The sequence below is a fragment of the Rutidosis leptorrhynchoides genome, chromosome 6 (assembly GCF_046630445.1).
Source record: "Rutidosis leptorrhynchoides isolate AG116_Rl617_1_P2 chromosome 6, CSIRO_AGI_Rlap_v1, whole genome shotgun sequence".
NCBI lineage: Eukaryota > Viridiplantae > Streptophyta > Magnoliopsida > Asterales > Asteraceae > Rutidosis > Rutidosis leptorrhynchoides.
The window spans coordinates 402,275,153-402,293,581 of NC_092338.1; the positions used below are offsets into that span (position 1 = coordinate 402,275,153).

General features: G+C 31.1%; 1 protein-coding gene across 1 annotated transcript; it reads left to right on the forward strand.

Moving 5' to 3' along the window:
* The first annotated feature begins 2,587 nt into the window (after positions 1–2,587).
* Positions 2,588–6,662, forward strand: LOC139853010 (vesicle-associated protein 1-1-like). Its single transcript, XM_071842377.1, has 7 exons — positions 2,588–2,639; positions 2,770–2,840; positions 3,059–3,140; positions 4,030–4,145; positions 5,186–5,338; positions 5,735–5,812; positions 6,539–6,662. Exons 1-7 carry the CDS (start codon positions 2,588–2,590, stop codon positions 6,647–6,649), a joined length of 663 nt encoding a protein of 220 aa, XP_071698478.1. The 3' UTR covers positions 6,650–6,662.
* The last annotated feature ends 11,767 nt before the right edge of the window (positions 6,663–18,429 follow it).

Sequence of the window (18,429 nt, forward strand, 5' to 3'; positions counted from 1 at the left end):
ATTTTCCTTTTGAGGAAGTCAATTTTATTAAATGAATGCAATGTTATTTATGAAAATTCATATAGAGTTATGATCAAGCTGTGGGACCAAGTGACGGAGCCGTTAAGGGTACTTGACGGACCATCACATATTGCAATTCTGTTTTTTTTGGGCAAAAAAAAAGTTCATTGAAATATAATGTCTCTACATGTAAAATATCAATATCAACCATGTTAAATATGTTTATGCTGACATATATGTAAATCAAAGTACATGAATAGATCTCGACTACTCATATAAAACTTCTAAAATAATATGCATATCAGTAGCAGGCTGATGCATTGTGTTTTTTGTAGTGATTTCATGAGAAAGACCATTGATCTCAATCCAACTCCACCGCTTCATCTACATGTCCGGCCCTGCAAAAAGATCTACCATAGAATCATAGTGTTTGATATTTACTTCAACACGATATAAATCACTTCTTCAAATAAAACTTTCCCTTCTTTAGTTAGTCATCCATGACCACAAGCTGATATAACAGACAAAAATAGAAAATCGTTTGGAATCATCCCACTTGACACCGCACTGGCCAAACACTTTAACTGTCGATCTACCTTCATCGTCCAATGCCAAGCCTGATATCAGTCTCGAAAAGAAAAATGTCTTTTTAAGGCATTTCGCTTAACACTTTTCTTGCTAATTCAACACTCAGACTTTTAGACTACATATCTATCAAAGCATTCTTCACTGAAATTTCACCAACAAAATCAACTACCTTACTAACACACCCATGTAATTATCTACCAAAGTCAAACGCACTAATATCCTTACAACTAGATACAAAGTTTCGTTTAGGCATTTCATCAAACACTTGTCTAGCGCTTCTAATACCACCACTCACCACACATAAGTCATAACATACCCTTTAACCTCAACCCATATCAACCCGCATGTTTCTCCAGTACAAATCGATCAACATATGACCCCTTTTCATTCACACTCACCAAACTCATATCTTAACAGCATTCCCAATTAGAAAATTCTTAGACCACCTGTCATCAAGCGTAAAAAAATTGACGATTACTGGAAAAATTTGACGCCGTTAACGTGTGTTACGCAACGACAAATCTAACGTCGTTACTTGGACAATTTTGACGCCGTTAAGATGATCAAAGTCAAAAATAAAAATCATAAAGTTTTAAATTCACGTTTTTTTAAATAAAACGAAGGTTGCAAAAGACGTGAGACGGGGTCGAGATGGTCGGGTCCTAGAAAGGTCAAGACGTTCGAGACGGGGTCGAGATGGACGTTGACCAAAGTTTACTTTTAAATATATAAGTATATAAATGTATATATGTGTACATATATTAAAGCCAAAAACTTTAATTGGGTAATTTGTACCCATAATCGCTATCACCGTTAATATAATACATAAAATTCAAATTAAAATACGACAAATTTTACCGATTTTCTGGCTTTTCCGAATTTTGAGACTTTGACCTGATTTTTTTCAACTTTGACCCGAATTTTGACCGTTGACTGTCATATTAGACAGTTTTCTTCGAGACGAGACGAGCTAGTCACTAAACCGGCGCAACTGGTCGCAACGGCTCGAGACAGGGTGTTTTACAACAGGGGATAAAACTGAAAGAAAAGACAAATTTAACGCTGTTATCTGGACAAATCTAACGCCGTTACATCTTTCTTGGCATCGGGTCGGGTTTGGGTAATCCCGGACCCGAACCCGATTAAAAAACCCCGCCCCAAACCCGGCCCGAAACCCGTCGGGTCCCCATTTACTTACACACTATCGGGTTTCGGGTTTTCTCACGGGTAAACGGGTATGCCCGATTAGTCATTCAGTATTTATTTTTCAATAAGTTACCAAATCATAATATCGAAAAATAACTTAATCACTTCATGTTTAAAGTATTATAAAATATCACATACAAAAAGTTGATTGAAAAGTTTATACTAAAATACTCAAATAAATAAAGTATATAAAATATCACATCTCGAAAACTTGTTGTATATGATTATATTGAATAAAATTATACTCGTTTAAAAAGAAATAAGATAAATCTTTCATACATTAACAATATAATACTAATACTAAAATTTTACATAAAAATTATTATTAAAATTCCTCGGCCGGGTATACGAGTATGCGGTTCGGGTATACGGGTTTGGATACAAAACCATACCCGAACCCGAATCCGGATTTTTTTTTTCTAACTATCTCCATACCCGGACCATGACCCGGCGGACTCGAATCAGACCCGATTCAATTATAAGGGGTTTCGGTTTTTTCTATCGGGTACGGGTCATTTTGCCATGCGGGAAACAACCAGAAAAAAAAAAAAAGTATATTTATTCTGTAAATGGTCAAATAACAGTTTCAAACAAAAGTCCAACATAATTCGTTTCCGTTTTCACCCCTCAAATTTGAATTGAAATTTGAAAACAAAAGCAGAACAAAACCAAAATCATCTCCTTGTTTCTCTCTTCAAAATTATCGGATCATATTTATATCCCCCATCGTTTCCAAAATCATAATCATTTTTTATTCTTTAATTTTTTTTTTATTACAAATCGAAATTCTAAAATGAGTACAGGAGAGCTTCTCAATGTTGAACCTGTAGAACTCAAATTCGCTTGTAAGTTTCCGATCTCAATCACCGATATAGAATTATTTTTTGTACGTATGTATATGTATATATTATAGATATAATTTAATGGCATTGTGTTTATGTTAATTAATTGTTTTGATTTTGTTGATATTATTAGTTGAATTGAAGAAACAGATCTCTTGCTCGCTTCAGTTATTGAATAAAACCGAGAATCATGTAGCTTTCAAGGTAATATATTTTTTGAGTTTTAGGTTATCATGATTGAAATTAGGGATTTTGATTTGCGATTTGTTTTGTTGAAATTGGAATAGGAATCTGACACACTGTGTGGTTTGTTTAATGGAATTTGAAATAGGGATTGTGCGATTTTGATTGTGATCGAAATTTTGAGAATTTGATGTCTATTTTTTGGTTTGAAATTTTGATTGGAAATTGAAAATTTTTAGGTGAAAACTACCAATCCAAAGAAGTATTGTGTTCGTCCAAATACTGGTGTCGTTTTGCCTGGATCAACATGTGATGTTACAGGTACATTGTCCTATGGCATTTTGTTATTTAATTTATTTTCATTTGCATTGTTGTTGACGAACTTCTATTTGAATCAGAATGTGAATGTGATCTGGTACATCAAATAATCGAGACTGTCAACGGCTTTTATAATGATATCACAATTTTCTTTAAATTTTAGGGTAAAATTGATGATATAGGTGTCTAACGTGTAAGAAAGAACAATGTGGGATCAATAGTAAGCTTTTTGTGAAATTAGCATTTTAGGCATTGTGTTTGGTATCTTGCTGCATACTGCATTGTTTGTTTACATATTTAATTTACATGTTTTTGAAAAGAATGACAATGTTGAACGAATCTTGGAACTGTAAACTAAATAACAGTTAACGTACTTGAGTTTTGTCCTAAATTGCTTATTTTAAAGACATACAGTATCATAAGAATGTTGATGTGTTAACATATCTTGAAAATGGAAATACAGAATAAAAATAGTATCGTAGTACTTACCGATGTTTGTCATAAAGAACCGTTCATGATATTTTTTTTTTTATGTTTTACATTTTAAATAGAATGTTTGATGTTTGATATATTTGCAATGAAAGAAGATACATGATGGTTTCCATTGGAGGTTTATTATGCACTTGTAACTTTTACATGTTCGTAGGAAGTGTTTATACGAACAGTTTTAACATGGAATGTTGTTTTTTTTTTATCTTATGTTTATTTATAGCAGAGGTAGTAACTATTGTGTAAAGCATATGAAATTATATGGCCTTTGCTAGCTTTAAACTGGTTAGAATATATAATTATATTTTATAACTAGGGAGACGTATTCTAGAATTTTAAATTAATTAAAAGGCAAATGTTCTGCATGTGTTGCATCCAAGTTAAATTTATAGTTTTACTACAGTGACAATGCAAGCTCAGAAGGAAGCCCCTCCTGACATGCAATGCAAGGACAAGTTTCTGCTTCAAAGTGTCGTTGCAACCGCAGGAGTAGCCCCCAAGGACATCACCCCAGAAATGGTAATAACGTGCTCCAATTTATCTAGAGGTGGCAATATGGGCAGATTGGGTAACATGGACATGAAAAGTTTTAGTATGGGTTTTCGACCCGTCTAACATTATGTCTGTTTTTTTTTTTTTTTAATATTTACAAACTCATATGATAACAATTTACTCTAACTTGGTAATTTGAAGTCTATATTACCAAAAGTTCACAATTCTATGTACAAAATGAGGTGACTTACAGAACTTGCGGGCATAGCCCAACGGTTCTCCCCATGTACTTTGTGTCATGGGATAGGGAGAGGTCATGGGTTCGATCCTTAGGGATAACATGATTTTCTTTAAACCAATTGAACACCAATAATGGTGGTATATATTGACCCTATAGGGAGGTTTTACCAGATTCGTTCACGGACCCCTACCCGGAACCACTGACCGAATGGATGTGTTCCAAGGTACCGTCGATCGGGTTCGGGTTTCCGCCCGAACGTGTGTGTTATGTGCAATTGATGAGGGTCGTTGAAAGAAATGATCTACTGATGCCAAAATAATCGCCGTTCAAAAAAAAAATGAGGTGACTTGTACAACTCACAAGTTGGACCATACGGTTATATAGTAGTAATTCTATATTAATGTATAGGACTCATGTTATATGCCACATTATTCTGTCGCAGAAGTTTAGTATTATTATTTTGAAATGTAAAGTTCCAAATTTTTTAATACTAATAGATTAAGATTTAGCAGATCTTAAGCATTCCACATAAAATTTTCTATTTATATGTATGGCCGCAAGTTTAGTTTTTTTTTTCTTAGTGCAGCGGTCCTCATTTATTAATAATAATATATAATAATTTTAGCAGATTATAAGCATTTAAAAAAATTGTGACTAAGCTCCAGAGATTACTTATTTGACCCATATAAGGTATATAAAAACAAAATTGACCCCTGGGCAAATGGTTCAACATTGTAACCTTGATGGCATAGCTTAACACAGCCCTTTTTTTGACATTTTTTTTATCACTTAAAGATCGTTACCTTCTGATACCATGGATTTACAGTTCAGTAAGCAGCCGGGTCGTGTTGTTGAAGAGTGCAGATTGAGAGTGATATATCTTCCTCCACCTCAACCACCCTCACCGGTTCTCGAGGAACCCGATGAAGGGGTGTCACCAAAGGTTACCTTCGATACTGCAAATCTGAATGTAACCGAGGTTACCTTTTACCATGAAAACTTTTCCAATTTTCAATCTGTTTATTGCTTTGGTCAGCTAACATATTGCTTCTTGCTGAACACTTTCAGTTTTCAAAACAGTATGCCGATTCTGATGATAAATCCTCAGAGGTTAGTTGACATTTATGAGCGAATTGTTTGTTACAGATTTTTCATGAATTTCAGACATTTTTTGTCTCATCTTCAAATTTTGTATTGTTGATTCATATGACATCAAAAGAATTAATCTGACATCATCATATTAACTGTCATGACTTAATGAGCACCCTCGTACTCATCAGTAACGACTCTAATAAGAAAAACGATCCCATGTTCGTTATTACTTTTGGTACCGGGATTGCTTAAAGTTTTTATATTGACTCTCATGTATTTGCAGGCAAGATCTCTCATTTCAAAGTTGGTCGAGGAAAAAAATGCTGCTCTTCAACAATGCAGCAAAGTTCGACAAGAAATGGTAAGACATGATTTATCCTGTATACTTCCTCCCTTGTGCAAGCTTTTAAGCCCTTTATAGTAGTTATAAAACAGGCGGATTGTTTAACATGTCACTCTCGGTTCTGGTCAAAATAGGTTTTTTAAAATACGATTTGGTCGGGTTGGGTTGACTCGTCAAAACATGTGTTCATCTTACTCTAATTTAGATGTTGTTTGTTTTTAAGATGTTTTTGTTTGAAAATCTGTGAACCACATCTGTAAAGAAGATGTGGCCTAAAAGTCTGATTAGTGACGACTGTTTGTTTTTATGTCTGCAAATTAACTTAATCTTGTCTGCAACACTTAGAAGCATATTTCTAAGTCTGCGAGTTTGTAGACAGTATAACACATTATTTTATCTAATTCTCTAGAAAAACAAACTGCCTACAGTCGCAGACATAAGACATAATAAGATCCCCAGACTCAAAAACAAACAACACCTTAAGTTTCAAGAAAGTTAATTCAGATTTGGGCTGACTTTGACCATTTGACCCATTTCTCTATTAGCTAAAGTTTAAGATTTTATATGTTTAACCTGTTGGATATAAAGTAGAACCGATGCAGACTCGTATTTAGGCAAATGTATCAAAATTATGTCACCTCTACTACTCATTTTGTGATGTTCATCTTCCTGTTCGAAGGTCTTATTATGGTCATGGTCATGTTCATGTTCATTTTTTGTTTTCCTACTTGATACAATGTTCAGGAACTCTTGACAAGTGGAACCAACAAAAGTCAAGGGGGTGGTGTCTCAATCATCATTGTTATAGCCATTGGTCTAATTGGGCTACTTTTGGGGTACCTGATGAAAAACTAACTGAGCCTCAAATACCATATCTTCCTTTATATTTTGTCAAGTTAATGTAGATAAGATAAGAAATTTATGATCTTGACGTTCTACAATTATTTACAGTATTGTGGGGTTAGAAGAGAACCTTATGTAGGTAGCTTGTTTAATACTGTATTATTTTTAATTTCATTTATAATTTATATAAATATAAATATTTTGTAACCAATTTATAAAATACATTTAATCAGTTTATCCAAGATATACCATGGTATGCCTTTTTATAAGCAACATATGCATAACACTATGTTAGACCATGGATAATGGTGATTGGGGCAAGTCAGTGATTGGACCATGACAGGGAAAGTGGGGAGTTGTAACTTGTAATGAGGGGCTTTTGTCAAAGGTTGTTGGAGTGTTTGTGGGTGATGTGGCAAAATATAAGTAGAGGTTGAGTTAAAAAGTGGTTAAAATGGTAGGAAAAGAATTAAAAAAACAAAAAAAAACACAAACGCACCTAAAGTCTTCCGTCTTCTTTTGACAAAGGCCCATGCACAAACGCTCACAAACGCCCCATTCCGGGCGTTTGTGGAGTGTTTCTCAAGACACCTAGGCGACATTGGGGAAAATCACGCCACGTTATCTGTGGTCTTATAACTGGGAAAATTGGGTATGCTGCTAACTGCATGCCTACATCTAACTTAAGTGTAACTATATGGTAACAGTGTGTATTTATGTAAGTTTTTGAGTATAAAACATAAAAAATATTACTCCATCTTTTAAATTGAGCATAATGTAAATACGCCCTGGGAATTAAAATACATCTGTTCAATTTATTTTGTCGCCGGTGGTTACAGAGGTTTAACTGTGATGACTTTGCGCTATCTAGAAAGCGGATTGTCGCCTTGAAATTAGTCGATTGCAAAGCGAGGTTCGATACCGAGGATAATCTAAATATAAGTTGTTTTGAAATCTGGCATGGTAAGTGAGAGTACCGGGAGTGATGACTGAGGTCAGTTGGCATGTCAGGCGTGACTTGGTGAGTCTAGAAAAAATGGGGAGTAGTGACCTATGTCATTGGGGCATGTCAGTTTTTATTTTTATTATTTTTAATGATTTTAAATATAACATAAATTAATAAAAATAAATTTCATTAAAAATAAAAAAAAATACATTTCATAAGAAAATAAAAAAAAACATACGATTCCTAAAAATTAAAAAAAAAAACATTACGATTCCTAAAAAAAAGAAAAACATTACCAACCTAAAATTAAAAATAAAAACATTACAAGTCCTAAAAATAAAAAAAAACCGAAATTTTCTAAAAATTAACTCGTCCGATCGAGCCTTTCACGGGGTTTTAGGACTATTGTATCCCTCATCACTCTCGTTGTGCGGGTAGTGAGGATGTGGGCAGCGGATGAATTCTCGGGACCATATGTGGATACAATACAAGTTTATAGACTCGTCGTTGAGTTTTGCTTTCCCGACTAGTTCTTCCCATTCTTGTTCAGTCGTGAGAAACTCAAAGGTTTGAGTTTCTGGAACGATGTACATAAAATCCGAGGCCTCGAAGTCGACATGCTTTCGTATGTAGTCGAACAAACGCCCTGTGTCCCACCCATATGACAACCCGGAAAATTTCCAATTAAATTTAAACTTAACTTCGACTGTTTCCGACGATTCACGAGCCATTATTTATAAATGATTAAGTATTAATATTAATTTGTTATATTACTATTATTATTTATCATCATTTACAAAGTATTACAACTATTACTAATGTTATCATTATTGTTATTGTTAATAATTATTAAAAAAAACATTAATATTATTAGTATTATCACTTTTACTAAAAAGTGATAAGATTATTATTAAGATTATTATAAATATCTTTACTCTTAATACATTTATTAATTAAAAGTGTTATTAACATTCTATAATGATTATTATTATTATTATTATTATTATAATTAAAATTATCATTTTCTTATTTATTAATATTGTCATATTAATTATTCTTATTTATCATTAATAATAATATTATTATTATTAATATAATTATTATTAATTAGTATTATTAATATATTTATATCAATTAAAAAGTCAAATTCAATGTACTGATTATATAAAACAGTTCATATTTTTTTATATATATCGTGAACTGCAATTCCAATTATATATATCTGCTTTTGATTATTTTATTAAAACGTGATCTGCTTCCCATTTTTTTTTATCTGCCTTTTTATTTTTTTTATTTTCTTTTTGATCATAACTGCCTTTTTTTTTTGTTTGTTTTGGATCGTGACTCAATAACAGCAAATTATGTTGCATAAATTATTCGTTTAACCTAATCATAATAGTTTATATAGCTTCTGATGATCGATGCTAATTGGAAAAAAAAAAAAAACCCATTAAAACAGCTCGAAACCTCTGTTGCATAACTTTTTATCAAAAGCTCGATTTAGCATCAATCTTCAAAATCTAAAAATACATTTATATTAGGATTCATCTAATTAAACTTTCTGCAAAATTTCGAGTTCCAATTCCTCTTATTGATTGTGAATTTTGGAGTCAAACCTTATTTTCAAAAAAAGTCAAATGATGTGTTCTAAGCGAAATTCGAGTTAGTGTCAAAAGTTCTGGATCAATTGATGATTCTAATGCATTCTAATGTCGATTTGAAAGATATTTTTTTGAAGGAAGTGAGGTCTCAAAACATTCCAATTTCAAAATCAAATATTTTTTTTTTCTTTCGCGATGAACACAGCAGCAGCTGTTATGTTTTAATTTTTTTTTTCTTTCTTTTGATCCAAAACAATAACGGAGGTATCTGTTTCCATTTTAATTCCTAAACCCAAAAAATTATTCGTTGTATGATTGGATTGGTTTCGGTCTTGATCTTGGTCGATTAATGAATAAGGAAGAAGAAGGATAAGCAGATACATATATATACAGATAGATTAGATATAATTTCAGAAAAGTCGAAGCAGAGGAATGGTTTAGTGAGTGTTGGGTGTGCGAGAGGTCATGGGTTCAAGTCCCGTCTTGGGCAATTTTTTTGGAAAAAGCTTTCTAAGGTAGTTAATTATTTATTTATTCATTTATTATTATTATTATTATTATTATTATTATTATTATTATTATTATTATTATTATTATTATTATTGATTATTAGTTATTGTTAATATTACAAAGTATTATAATTATTATTATTGAAAAAGTATTCGTTATCATATATCATAATTAATGTTATTATTATTATTTGTTATTACTAAATATTATTATCATTACTAGTATTATTATCAAAATTGACATAAGTATAATTATTATTAGTAGTATTATGTTCATTATTAATAAAACTATCATTTTAATGGAATTAACATTATTATTATTATTATTTTTATCATTAATAATGAAATGATTATTTTTGTAGTTTTTATTATTATTAGTATTATTATCGACAACAGTAATACTAAACGTATCATTATTTTTAAATCAATCGATTTATCTAATATTATCATTAAGAATATTATTAGTAGTATCATGATTATAAAAATTTACGTTTTCATTGAAACTATCATATTAAATAAAAATCATCATTCCTTAGTATTATTATTATTACTACTACTATAATTTTTGTTATGGATATTACAAAATTATTAATATCATTACTACTGTAAACATATAACATTTTAATTATTATAAGAACTTTCACTTTTACTATTGTTATAATTATTATTATTAATTTTACATCTTATTATAATTATTATCATTTTACTACTAGTATTATTATTGTTATTACAAAATAATACAACTCATTATTCATTATCATTATTTCATCAAACAAATACTTATATATGGAATAAATATATATAAGTATATATATACAGAAATATATATAACAATTGAAATATTATATATAAACTTATTCGATTATAAGTATATGTGTTAATATATATACTTGATATAGGTTCGTGAATCCGAGGACAACTCTGCACTTGTTCAGTGCCATCATACTCGTAAAATACGAAATACAGTATCGTGAGTTTTCATAGCTCCCTTTTTATATATATTTTTGGGCTGAGAATACATGCGCAACTTTTATAACTGTTTTACATTTAGACACAAGTACTCAAACTTTTATGCTATATACATGCTTTGTCATGCTAAATCCCCACCGTAATATCGTTAATTGCTAAGGTATAAGATGCAAACTTAGTTATCGTGAGTAGCGCTACCGAGAGTGACGTCTCTAGTCAGTTAACCGTTGGTCTTTGACTACATAATAATGATTCAACGACACGAATAACAAGTGTCACGGGGTAACTTTTGTTTAGTCGCGATATTACAAACTCAGCATTACTTTTAGATTGGTATTTCTATATCAATCAACACTTTATATTGATATTTCTATATCAACTTTATTAAATCTTGTGGTCTAACACTATTATTGAAATCATATTTATGATAAATCTATGAACTCACCAACCTTTTGATTGACACTCTTTAGCATGTTTATTCTCAGGTTCTACATGATGCTTCCGCTGTGTATTTGCTAATTGAAAGCAACATTTCAACGAGTCATTCATGGATAATTTGAAGGACTTGCATTTGCTAATTTGATGATGATTGCTTGCCATGTTTGGAGTCTTCATTACATATCATATCAATTAAAGACATTTAATGCATTGTTCATTATATACAATGTAATCTATTTATCTTCCGCTGCAAAACTCAATATAACGTCTCATTTAGAGTCGTTCTCGTTTATACAACTGTGATTTGATATAATTAGTCACAAATACCCCAGACCCTATTTGGGGGTGTGACAACCCATTAACATCGAGGGACTTGAACGGAGTACATTGCGAGTTGGAATACGATTTCCAATCCTCGCTGAGCTCTCCACTGTGGTAAACATTCAATGAAACAATGGAAAAATTCATATTTTTTTAAGTATACTCGTGTGTTTAAATGGAGAAGGGAGAAGAATGTGTGTTTTTTTTTTAAATTGAGGAGTAGTATATATAATAAAAGTGGGGATAAAAAAAAGGCCGTTGCATGCGTCGCAGCCTAGACTGACTGGACCGAAACGAGCTCAGGCGACGGGAGTGGGGAGTGGGGCGACTAGCGACGAAGCGTGCAACGTGGGGGTGACTTGTAGTGACCCGAACTTTTCCATGTTTATATATATATTAAATGAAATTTTTATTTATATGATTAAGTGTTTCCAACATGTTAAGCAATCAAACTTGTTAAGACTTGATTAATTGAAATAGGTTTCATATAGACAATTGACCACTCAAGTTGACCGGTGATTCACGAATGTTAAAACTTGTAAAAACTATACGATGACATATATATGGTTATATATATAGTTAACATGATTTTATTATAAGTATGTATCTCATTAGGTATTTTAACAATGAGTTATATACATAAAAATGAGACTATTAATTTAAGAAACTCGAAAACGATATATATAACGATTATCGTTATAACAACGTCTTACTAGGTACATATGAATCATATTAAGATATTGATACACTTGGTTAATTATGTTAAATGATAAGTAAATATATTATTAAGTGTATTAACAATGAAATACATATGTAAAAATAAGACTACTAACTTAATGATTTCGAAACGAGACAAATATGTAACGATTATCGTTGTAACGACATTTAACTGTATATATATCATACTAAGATATATTATATATCATAATATCATGATAATATAACAATTTAGCATCTCATTTGTTATAATAAACAATGGGTTAACAACATTCAACAAGATCGTTAACCTAAAGGTTTCAAAACAACATTTACATGTAACGACTAACGATGACTTAACGACTCAGTTAAAATGTATATACATGTAGTGTTTTAATATGTATTCATACACTTTTGAAAGACTTCAAGACACTTATCAAAATACTTCTACTTAACAAAAATGCTTACAATTATATCCTCGTTCAGTTTCATCAACAATTCTACTCGTATGCACCCGTATTCGTACTCGTACAATACACAGCTTTTAGATGTATGTACTATTAGTATATACACTCCAATGATCAGCTCTTAGCAGCCCATGTGAGTCACCTAATACATGTGAGAACCATCATTTGGCAACTAGCATGAAATATCTCATAAAATTACAAAAATATGAGTAATCATTCATGACTTATTTACATGAAAACAAAATTACATATCCTTTATATCTAATCCATACACCAACGACCAAAAATACCTACAAACACTTTCATTCTTCAATTTTCTTCATCTAATTGATCTCTCTCAAGTTCTATCTTCAAGTTCTAAGTGTTCTTCATAAATTCTAAAAGTTCTAGTTTCATAAAATCAAGAATACTTCCAAGATTGAAAGTTTACTTCCAAGTTTTCTAAATCCATTCCAAGTAATCATCCAAGATCAAGAAACCTTTGTTACTTACAGTAGGTTATCTTTCTAATACAAGGTAATAATCATATTCAAACTTTAATTCAATTTCTATAACTATAACAATCTTATTTCGAGTGGAAATCTTACTTGAAATTGTTTTCGTGTCATGATTCTGCTTCAAGAACTTTCAAGCCATCCAAGGATCCTTTTAAGCTAGATCTATTTTTCTTATTTCCAGTAGGTTTATCCAAGGAACTTGAGGTAGTAATGATGTTAATAACATCATTCGATTCATACATATAAAGCTATCTTATTCGAAGGTTTAAACTTGTACTCACTAGAACATAGTTTAGTTAATTCTAAACTTGTTCGCAAATAAAAGTTAATCATTCTAACTTGACTTTTAAAATCAACTAAACACATGTTTTATATCTATATGATATGCTAACTTAATGATTTAAAACCTGGAAACACGAAAAACACCGTAAAACCGGATTTACGCCGTCGTAGTAACACCGCGGGCTGTTTTGGGTTAGTTAATTAAAAACTATGATAAACTTTGATTTAAAAGTTGTTATTCTGGGAAAATAATTTTTATTATGAACATGAAACTATATCCAAAAATTATGGTTAAACTCAAAGTGGAAGTATGTTTTCTAAAATGGTCATCTAGACGTCGTTATTTCGACTGAAATGACTACCTTTACAAAAACGACTTGTAACTTATTTTTCCGACTATAAACCTATAATTTTTCTGTTTAAATTCATAAAATAGAGTTCAATATGAAACCATATCAATTTGATTCACTCAAAACGGATTTAAAATGAAGAAGTTATGGGTAAAACAAGATTGGATAATTTTTCTCATTTTAGCTACGTGAAAATTGGTAACAAATCTATTCCAACCATAACTTAATCAACTTCTATTGTATATTATGTAATCTTGAGATACCATAGACACGTATACAATGTTTCGACCTATCATGTCGACACATCTATATATATTTCGGAACAACCATAGACACTCTATATGTGAATGTTGGAGTTAGCTATACAGGGTTGAGGTTGATTCCAAAATATATATAGTTTGAGTTGTGATCAATACTGAGATACGTATACACTAGGTCGTGGATTGATTCAAGATAATATTTATCGATTTATTTCTGTACATCTAACTGTGGACAACTAGTTGTAGGTTACTAACGAGGACAGCTGACTTAATAAACTTAAAACATCAAAATATATTAAAAGTGTTGTAAATATATTTTGAACATACTTTGATATATATGTATATATTGTTATAGGTTCGTGAATCAACCAGTGGCCAAGTCTTACTTCCCGACGAAGTAAAAATCTGTGAAAGTGAGTTATAGTCCCACTTTTAAAATCTAATATTTTTGGGATGAGAATACATGCAGGTTTTATAAATGATTTACAAAATAGACACAAGTACGTGAAACTACATTCTATGGTTGAATTATCGAAATCGAATATGCCCCTTTTTATTAAGTCTGGTAATCTAAGAATTAGGGAACAGACACCCTAATTGACGCGAATCCTAAAGATAGATCTATTGGGCCTAACAAACCCCATCCAAAGTACCAGATGCTTTAGTACTTCGAAATTTATATCATATCCGAAGGGTGTCCCGGAATGATGGGGATATTCTTATATATGCATCTTGTTAATGTCGGTTATCAGGTGTTCACCATATGAATGATTTTTATCTCTATGTATGGGATGTGTATTGGAATATGAAATCTTGTGGTCTATTGTTACGATTTGATATATATATATAGGTTAAACCTATAACTCACCAACATTTTTGTTGACGTTTAAAGCATGTTTATTCTCAGGTGAATACTAAGAGCTTCCGCTGTTGCATACTAAAATAAGGACAAGATTTGGAGTCCATGTTTGTATGATATTGTGTAAAAACTGCATTCAAGAAACTGATTTCGATGTAACATATTTGTATTGTAAACCATTATGTAATGGTCGTGTGTAAACAGGATATTTTAGATTATCATTATTTGATAATCTACGTAAAGCTTTTTAAACCTTTATTTATGAAATAAAGGTTATGGTTTGTTTTAAAAATGAATGCAGTATTTGAAAAATGTCTCATATAAAGGTCAAAATCTCGCAACGAAATCAATTAATATGGAACGTTTTTAATCAATAAGAACGGGACATTTCATGACTGACCTCCACTCCCACTGCTCTGATGGGGTCATGAATAATGATAATGATAAGTTGTTTGTATTGTAGCTTGTATGTTTTCTACATTGGAACACAAATGTTACATAATGACATTCCTAGGAACTGCAAGGAAGTTTCCTAAATTAAGAATCAAGGCCCACACAATCTAACTTCACATTTTCTATAAATAAAAATTTGAATTTCAAACCACACATTATAACATTCATAGTGATGATAAATAAATGCATATAATTAAACTGATGGTGTGTTTGGAGATGATGAATATTTTTACTTATTATAAGTACGTGATTTAACTGAGTTATTTGGTGACCGATTTCGACTCTTTTCTAAATGTATCGAAAGTGATATTTGAACTTGAGAGTAGGTTTATTTAAACACAACCAATCGCACAAATCTATCAACCAATATTCTAACTTATTCCATCTTTCTAATTTGAGCAATGCCTTTGCATATGGTTTTAGCAAAGGTGAACCTAGTGGGGCTTTCACAGTTTCACTCATTTACAGCTACTCCAATTCTTGCCACCTTAATTTGGCCATTTTGTTTCAAAGTACTACTTACTTTGAGACCTATAAAAGACATTGTTCAAAGTATTATGCACGATTCGAACCTTTTGCTCTTCCAGTTGGGCCGTATAATTACTTCTGATGCTCCAAGTGGAACAAGATTTGCCTGAATTGTCCGGTTAGTTCATGAAAGGATTGTTGTCGCCCAACAAACAGTAGCTCGTGTGACCGAGGATGAGACCTACATTTCGTACTCTTTCAATGGTCGCACTTTAAGGTATTGCTTCCTATATATATACTAGCTTCTTGACCCGTTTATACACACGGACATTTGATGAATATATATAATAATAATAGTTATATCCTAGGTAGATAACATGATTTAAGAATTACAAATGATGAAATTATCAAAAATAGTTGTAAATATTAAGCTATCTATTTAATGTCGTTGTATATTGTATATTGATAAAAATAAATAATAAGTATTTATTTGATCTAAAATATTAAAAACCAAATTTAATTGGTTAATTATACTTTAATTTTGAATTTGAAGCTCAAATTCCGGGTATTTATTTATAAATATAAATATTAACTAATAATGATTATTGTGAAATAAATCTTAAGATTTAATAAACAGGACACAATCTAATTGTTTGCACATAAGAATTTATGAATTATGCTCATATAAGATGCAATGGACAATAATAAGACTTATGTTGCGCGTTATACTTGCGATGCAGAAGGTACGAGTAAGGTCATATCCGCACATAAACAGACTCCTATAAATAGAGGATAAAAACCATCATTTTAGTGGTTATTGGATTTGGAGAGATTACAACTAATATCACGGTATCCCTGCTACTCTCGAAAGAGGTAGCTATAGTGGATCGTGAATGAGAATATGTTGTTTGAATACGGATCATTGGAGCATCTAAAGGATGTTCAATGATCGGACATGGCAATTGATGATATGTTCAGATTAAAGATCGAATAATCACCATCGTAGGGTCTTTCAGTAACAACTACTACCTCAGTGCACTTAAGCCGGAATATCCTTAACCGATAAATTTTGGCTTGATCAGTGAGCTAATCAGATGGAAATTCAATGACCCTCGAATATCATTTAAAGGGGAAAAATTTAATTATAGAGTTTTCGTACTTTTGTTGTCCATTTGATGTGCAACTCCGAGTTATGTGGTCTATAAATTATGATCAAAATTTCTGAAAATGTTGCTAATCTAAGTGTATTTTCCCTTTTAACGGTGAATTTCACAACAGAGTTTATTGTAAGTACTCCATCCGTCTCATAATAAGTGTTCTGTTTTGACTTTTGAAAGTCTTTTCTTTTCGACTTTGACTTCCAATATTTATTTGTGTTATATAACGGTTGATGAAACTCATACCAACAAAAAGTACATTTGAAACGCAATTCATTCCTATTAGTTTCATCAAATATTATATAATACAAACAAATATATTTAAGGTCAAAGTTGTTAAATAAAGACTTTAAAAAGTCAAAACATGACACTTATTATGAGACGGTGGAAGTAATATATAATTCTCTTGAATATATTTAATGCTATACTACCGTGCAAGTAGGAGTGTAGATGAGCTGAATTTACGCTTTAAATCAACACGTTTAAAATTCAAAGAGCTCGTTTTGAGCTTGATATGTTTCACTTAGCTCAACTCATTCAATCTTATACATATATAAATCAATGTTACGATGAATCATAATCATTTCTAACCAAATTTTTTTGGTGCAAGAGCGAGTTTGAATTGTATCATCATTAAGACTTAGAGAGCAAGCTAGCACGTTCACACGAACGGCGGACCTGTAACATACATTTGAGATAGTCTTTCGTACACTTTACAGTAAATATCTGTATAGCATATATAACTAGTGAAATGACCCGTGGAACCACGGGTTTGTTTAAACAAAATAGTTTAATGATATGTTTTAGTTATTAGGTGAATGTAAATGCTAAAGTCATTTAGGGTGCGTTTAATAAAAACTGAACGATTTAGCGCTGAATGATTCATATTCTGAATCATTCAGAGACTCTGAATGAATTTGATTCTGAATTAAAAAGCAATGTTTGATAATCATTTTGAATGGAGAATCTGAATAATTAAAATTACTATATTAACCTTCTATATACTTAAATTTTATTTGAAACTATACACACATTTTGGGTAATTATTTTAACCTGTTATGTTTATAATTCCAAAACAGGTAACAAAATAATATGCATCATTCATATTCATATATCATTTATATATATAAAAAAAATCATCAATATTCATATTCATATATTCATATACTATTATATACATAAAATGAAATTAAAATAGATAACTACGGAGTAATAAAAAATCATACTCCGTATATACTTGATCCAACTTTTGACTTTCATATTAGATAGAACCTCCATTCCACCAAAAAGTTGCAGACACCAAACACTGTTTATCTTCTTTCCACCATCTAATTCCCTCGTTAATTTATTCATTTTATTCTTTTCTTTTGAAAAGCAAAAATTATATTATGAACAAAAATATTACAGTGTCAATATGGGTTACACAAACAAATCAACCCATAGACTTGCAACCCTTCGCACAATTACAGAACACACTTCACGAGCAGTAGGTAGCAGGATTCGAATCGTATTTTCCTAC

Excerpts from the sequence above, each read along its gene's own strand:
- LOC139853010 (XM_071842377.1), top strand. The coding sequence starts at position 2,588 with ATGAGTACAGGAGAGCTTCTCAATGTTGAACCTGTAGAACTCAAATTC. Across the intron at positions 2,640-2,769 it reads TGTAGAACTCAAATTCGCTT|TTGAATTGAAGAAACAGATC; the intron begins GTAAGTTTCCGA and ends TGATATTATTAG. Across the intron at positions 2,841-3,058 it reads AGAATCATGTAGCTTTCAAG|GTGAAAACTACCAATCCAAA; the intron begins GTAATATATTTT and ends GAAAATTTTTAG.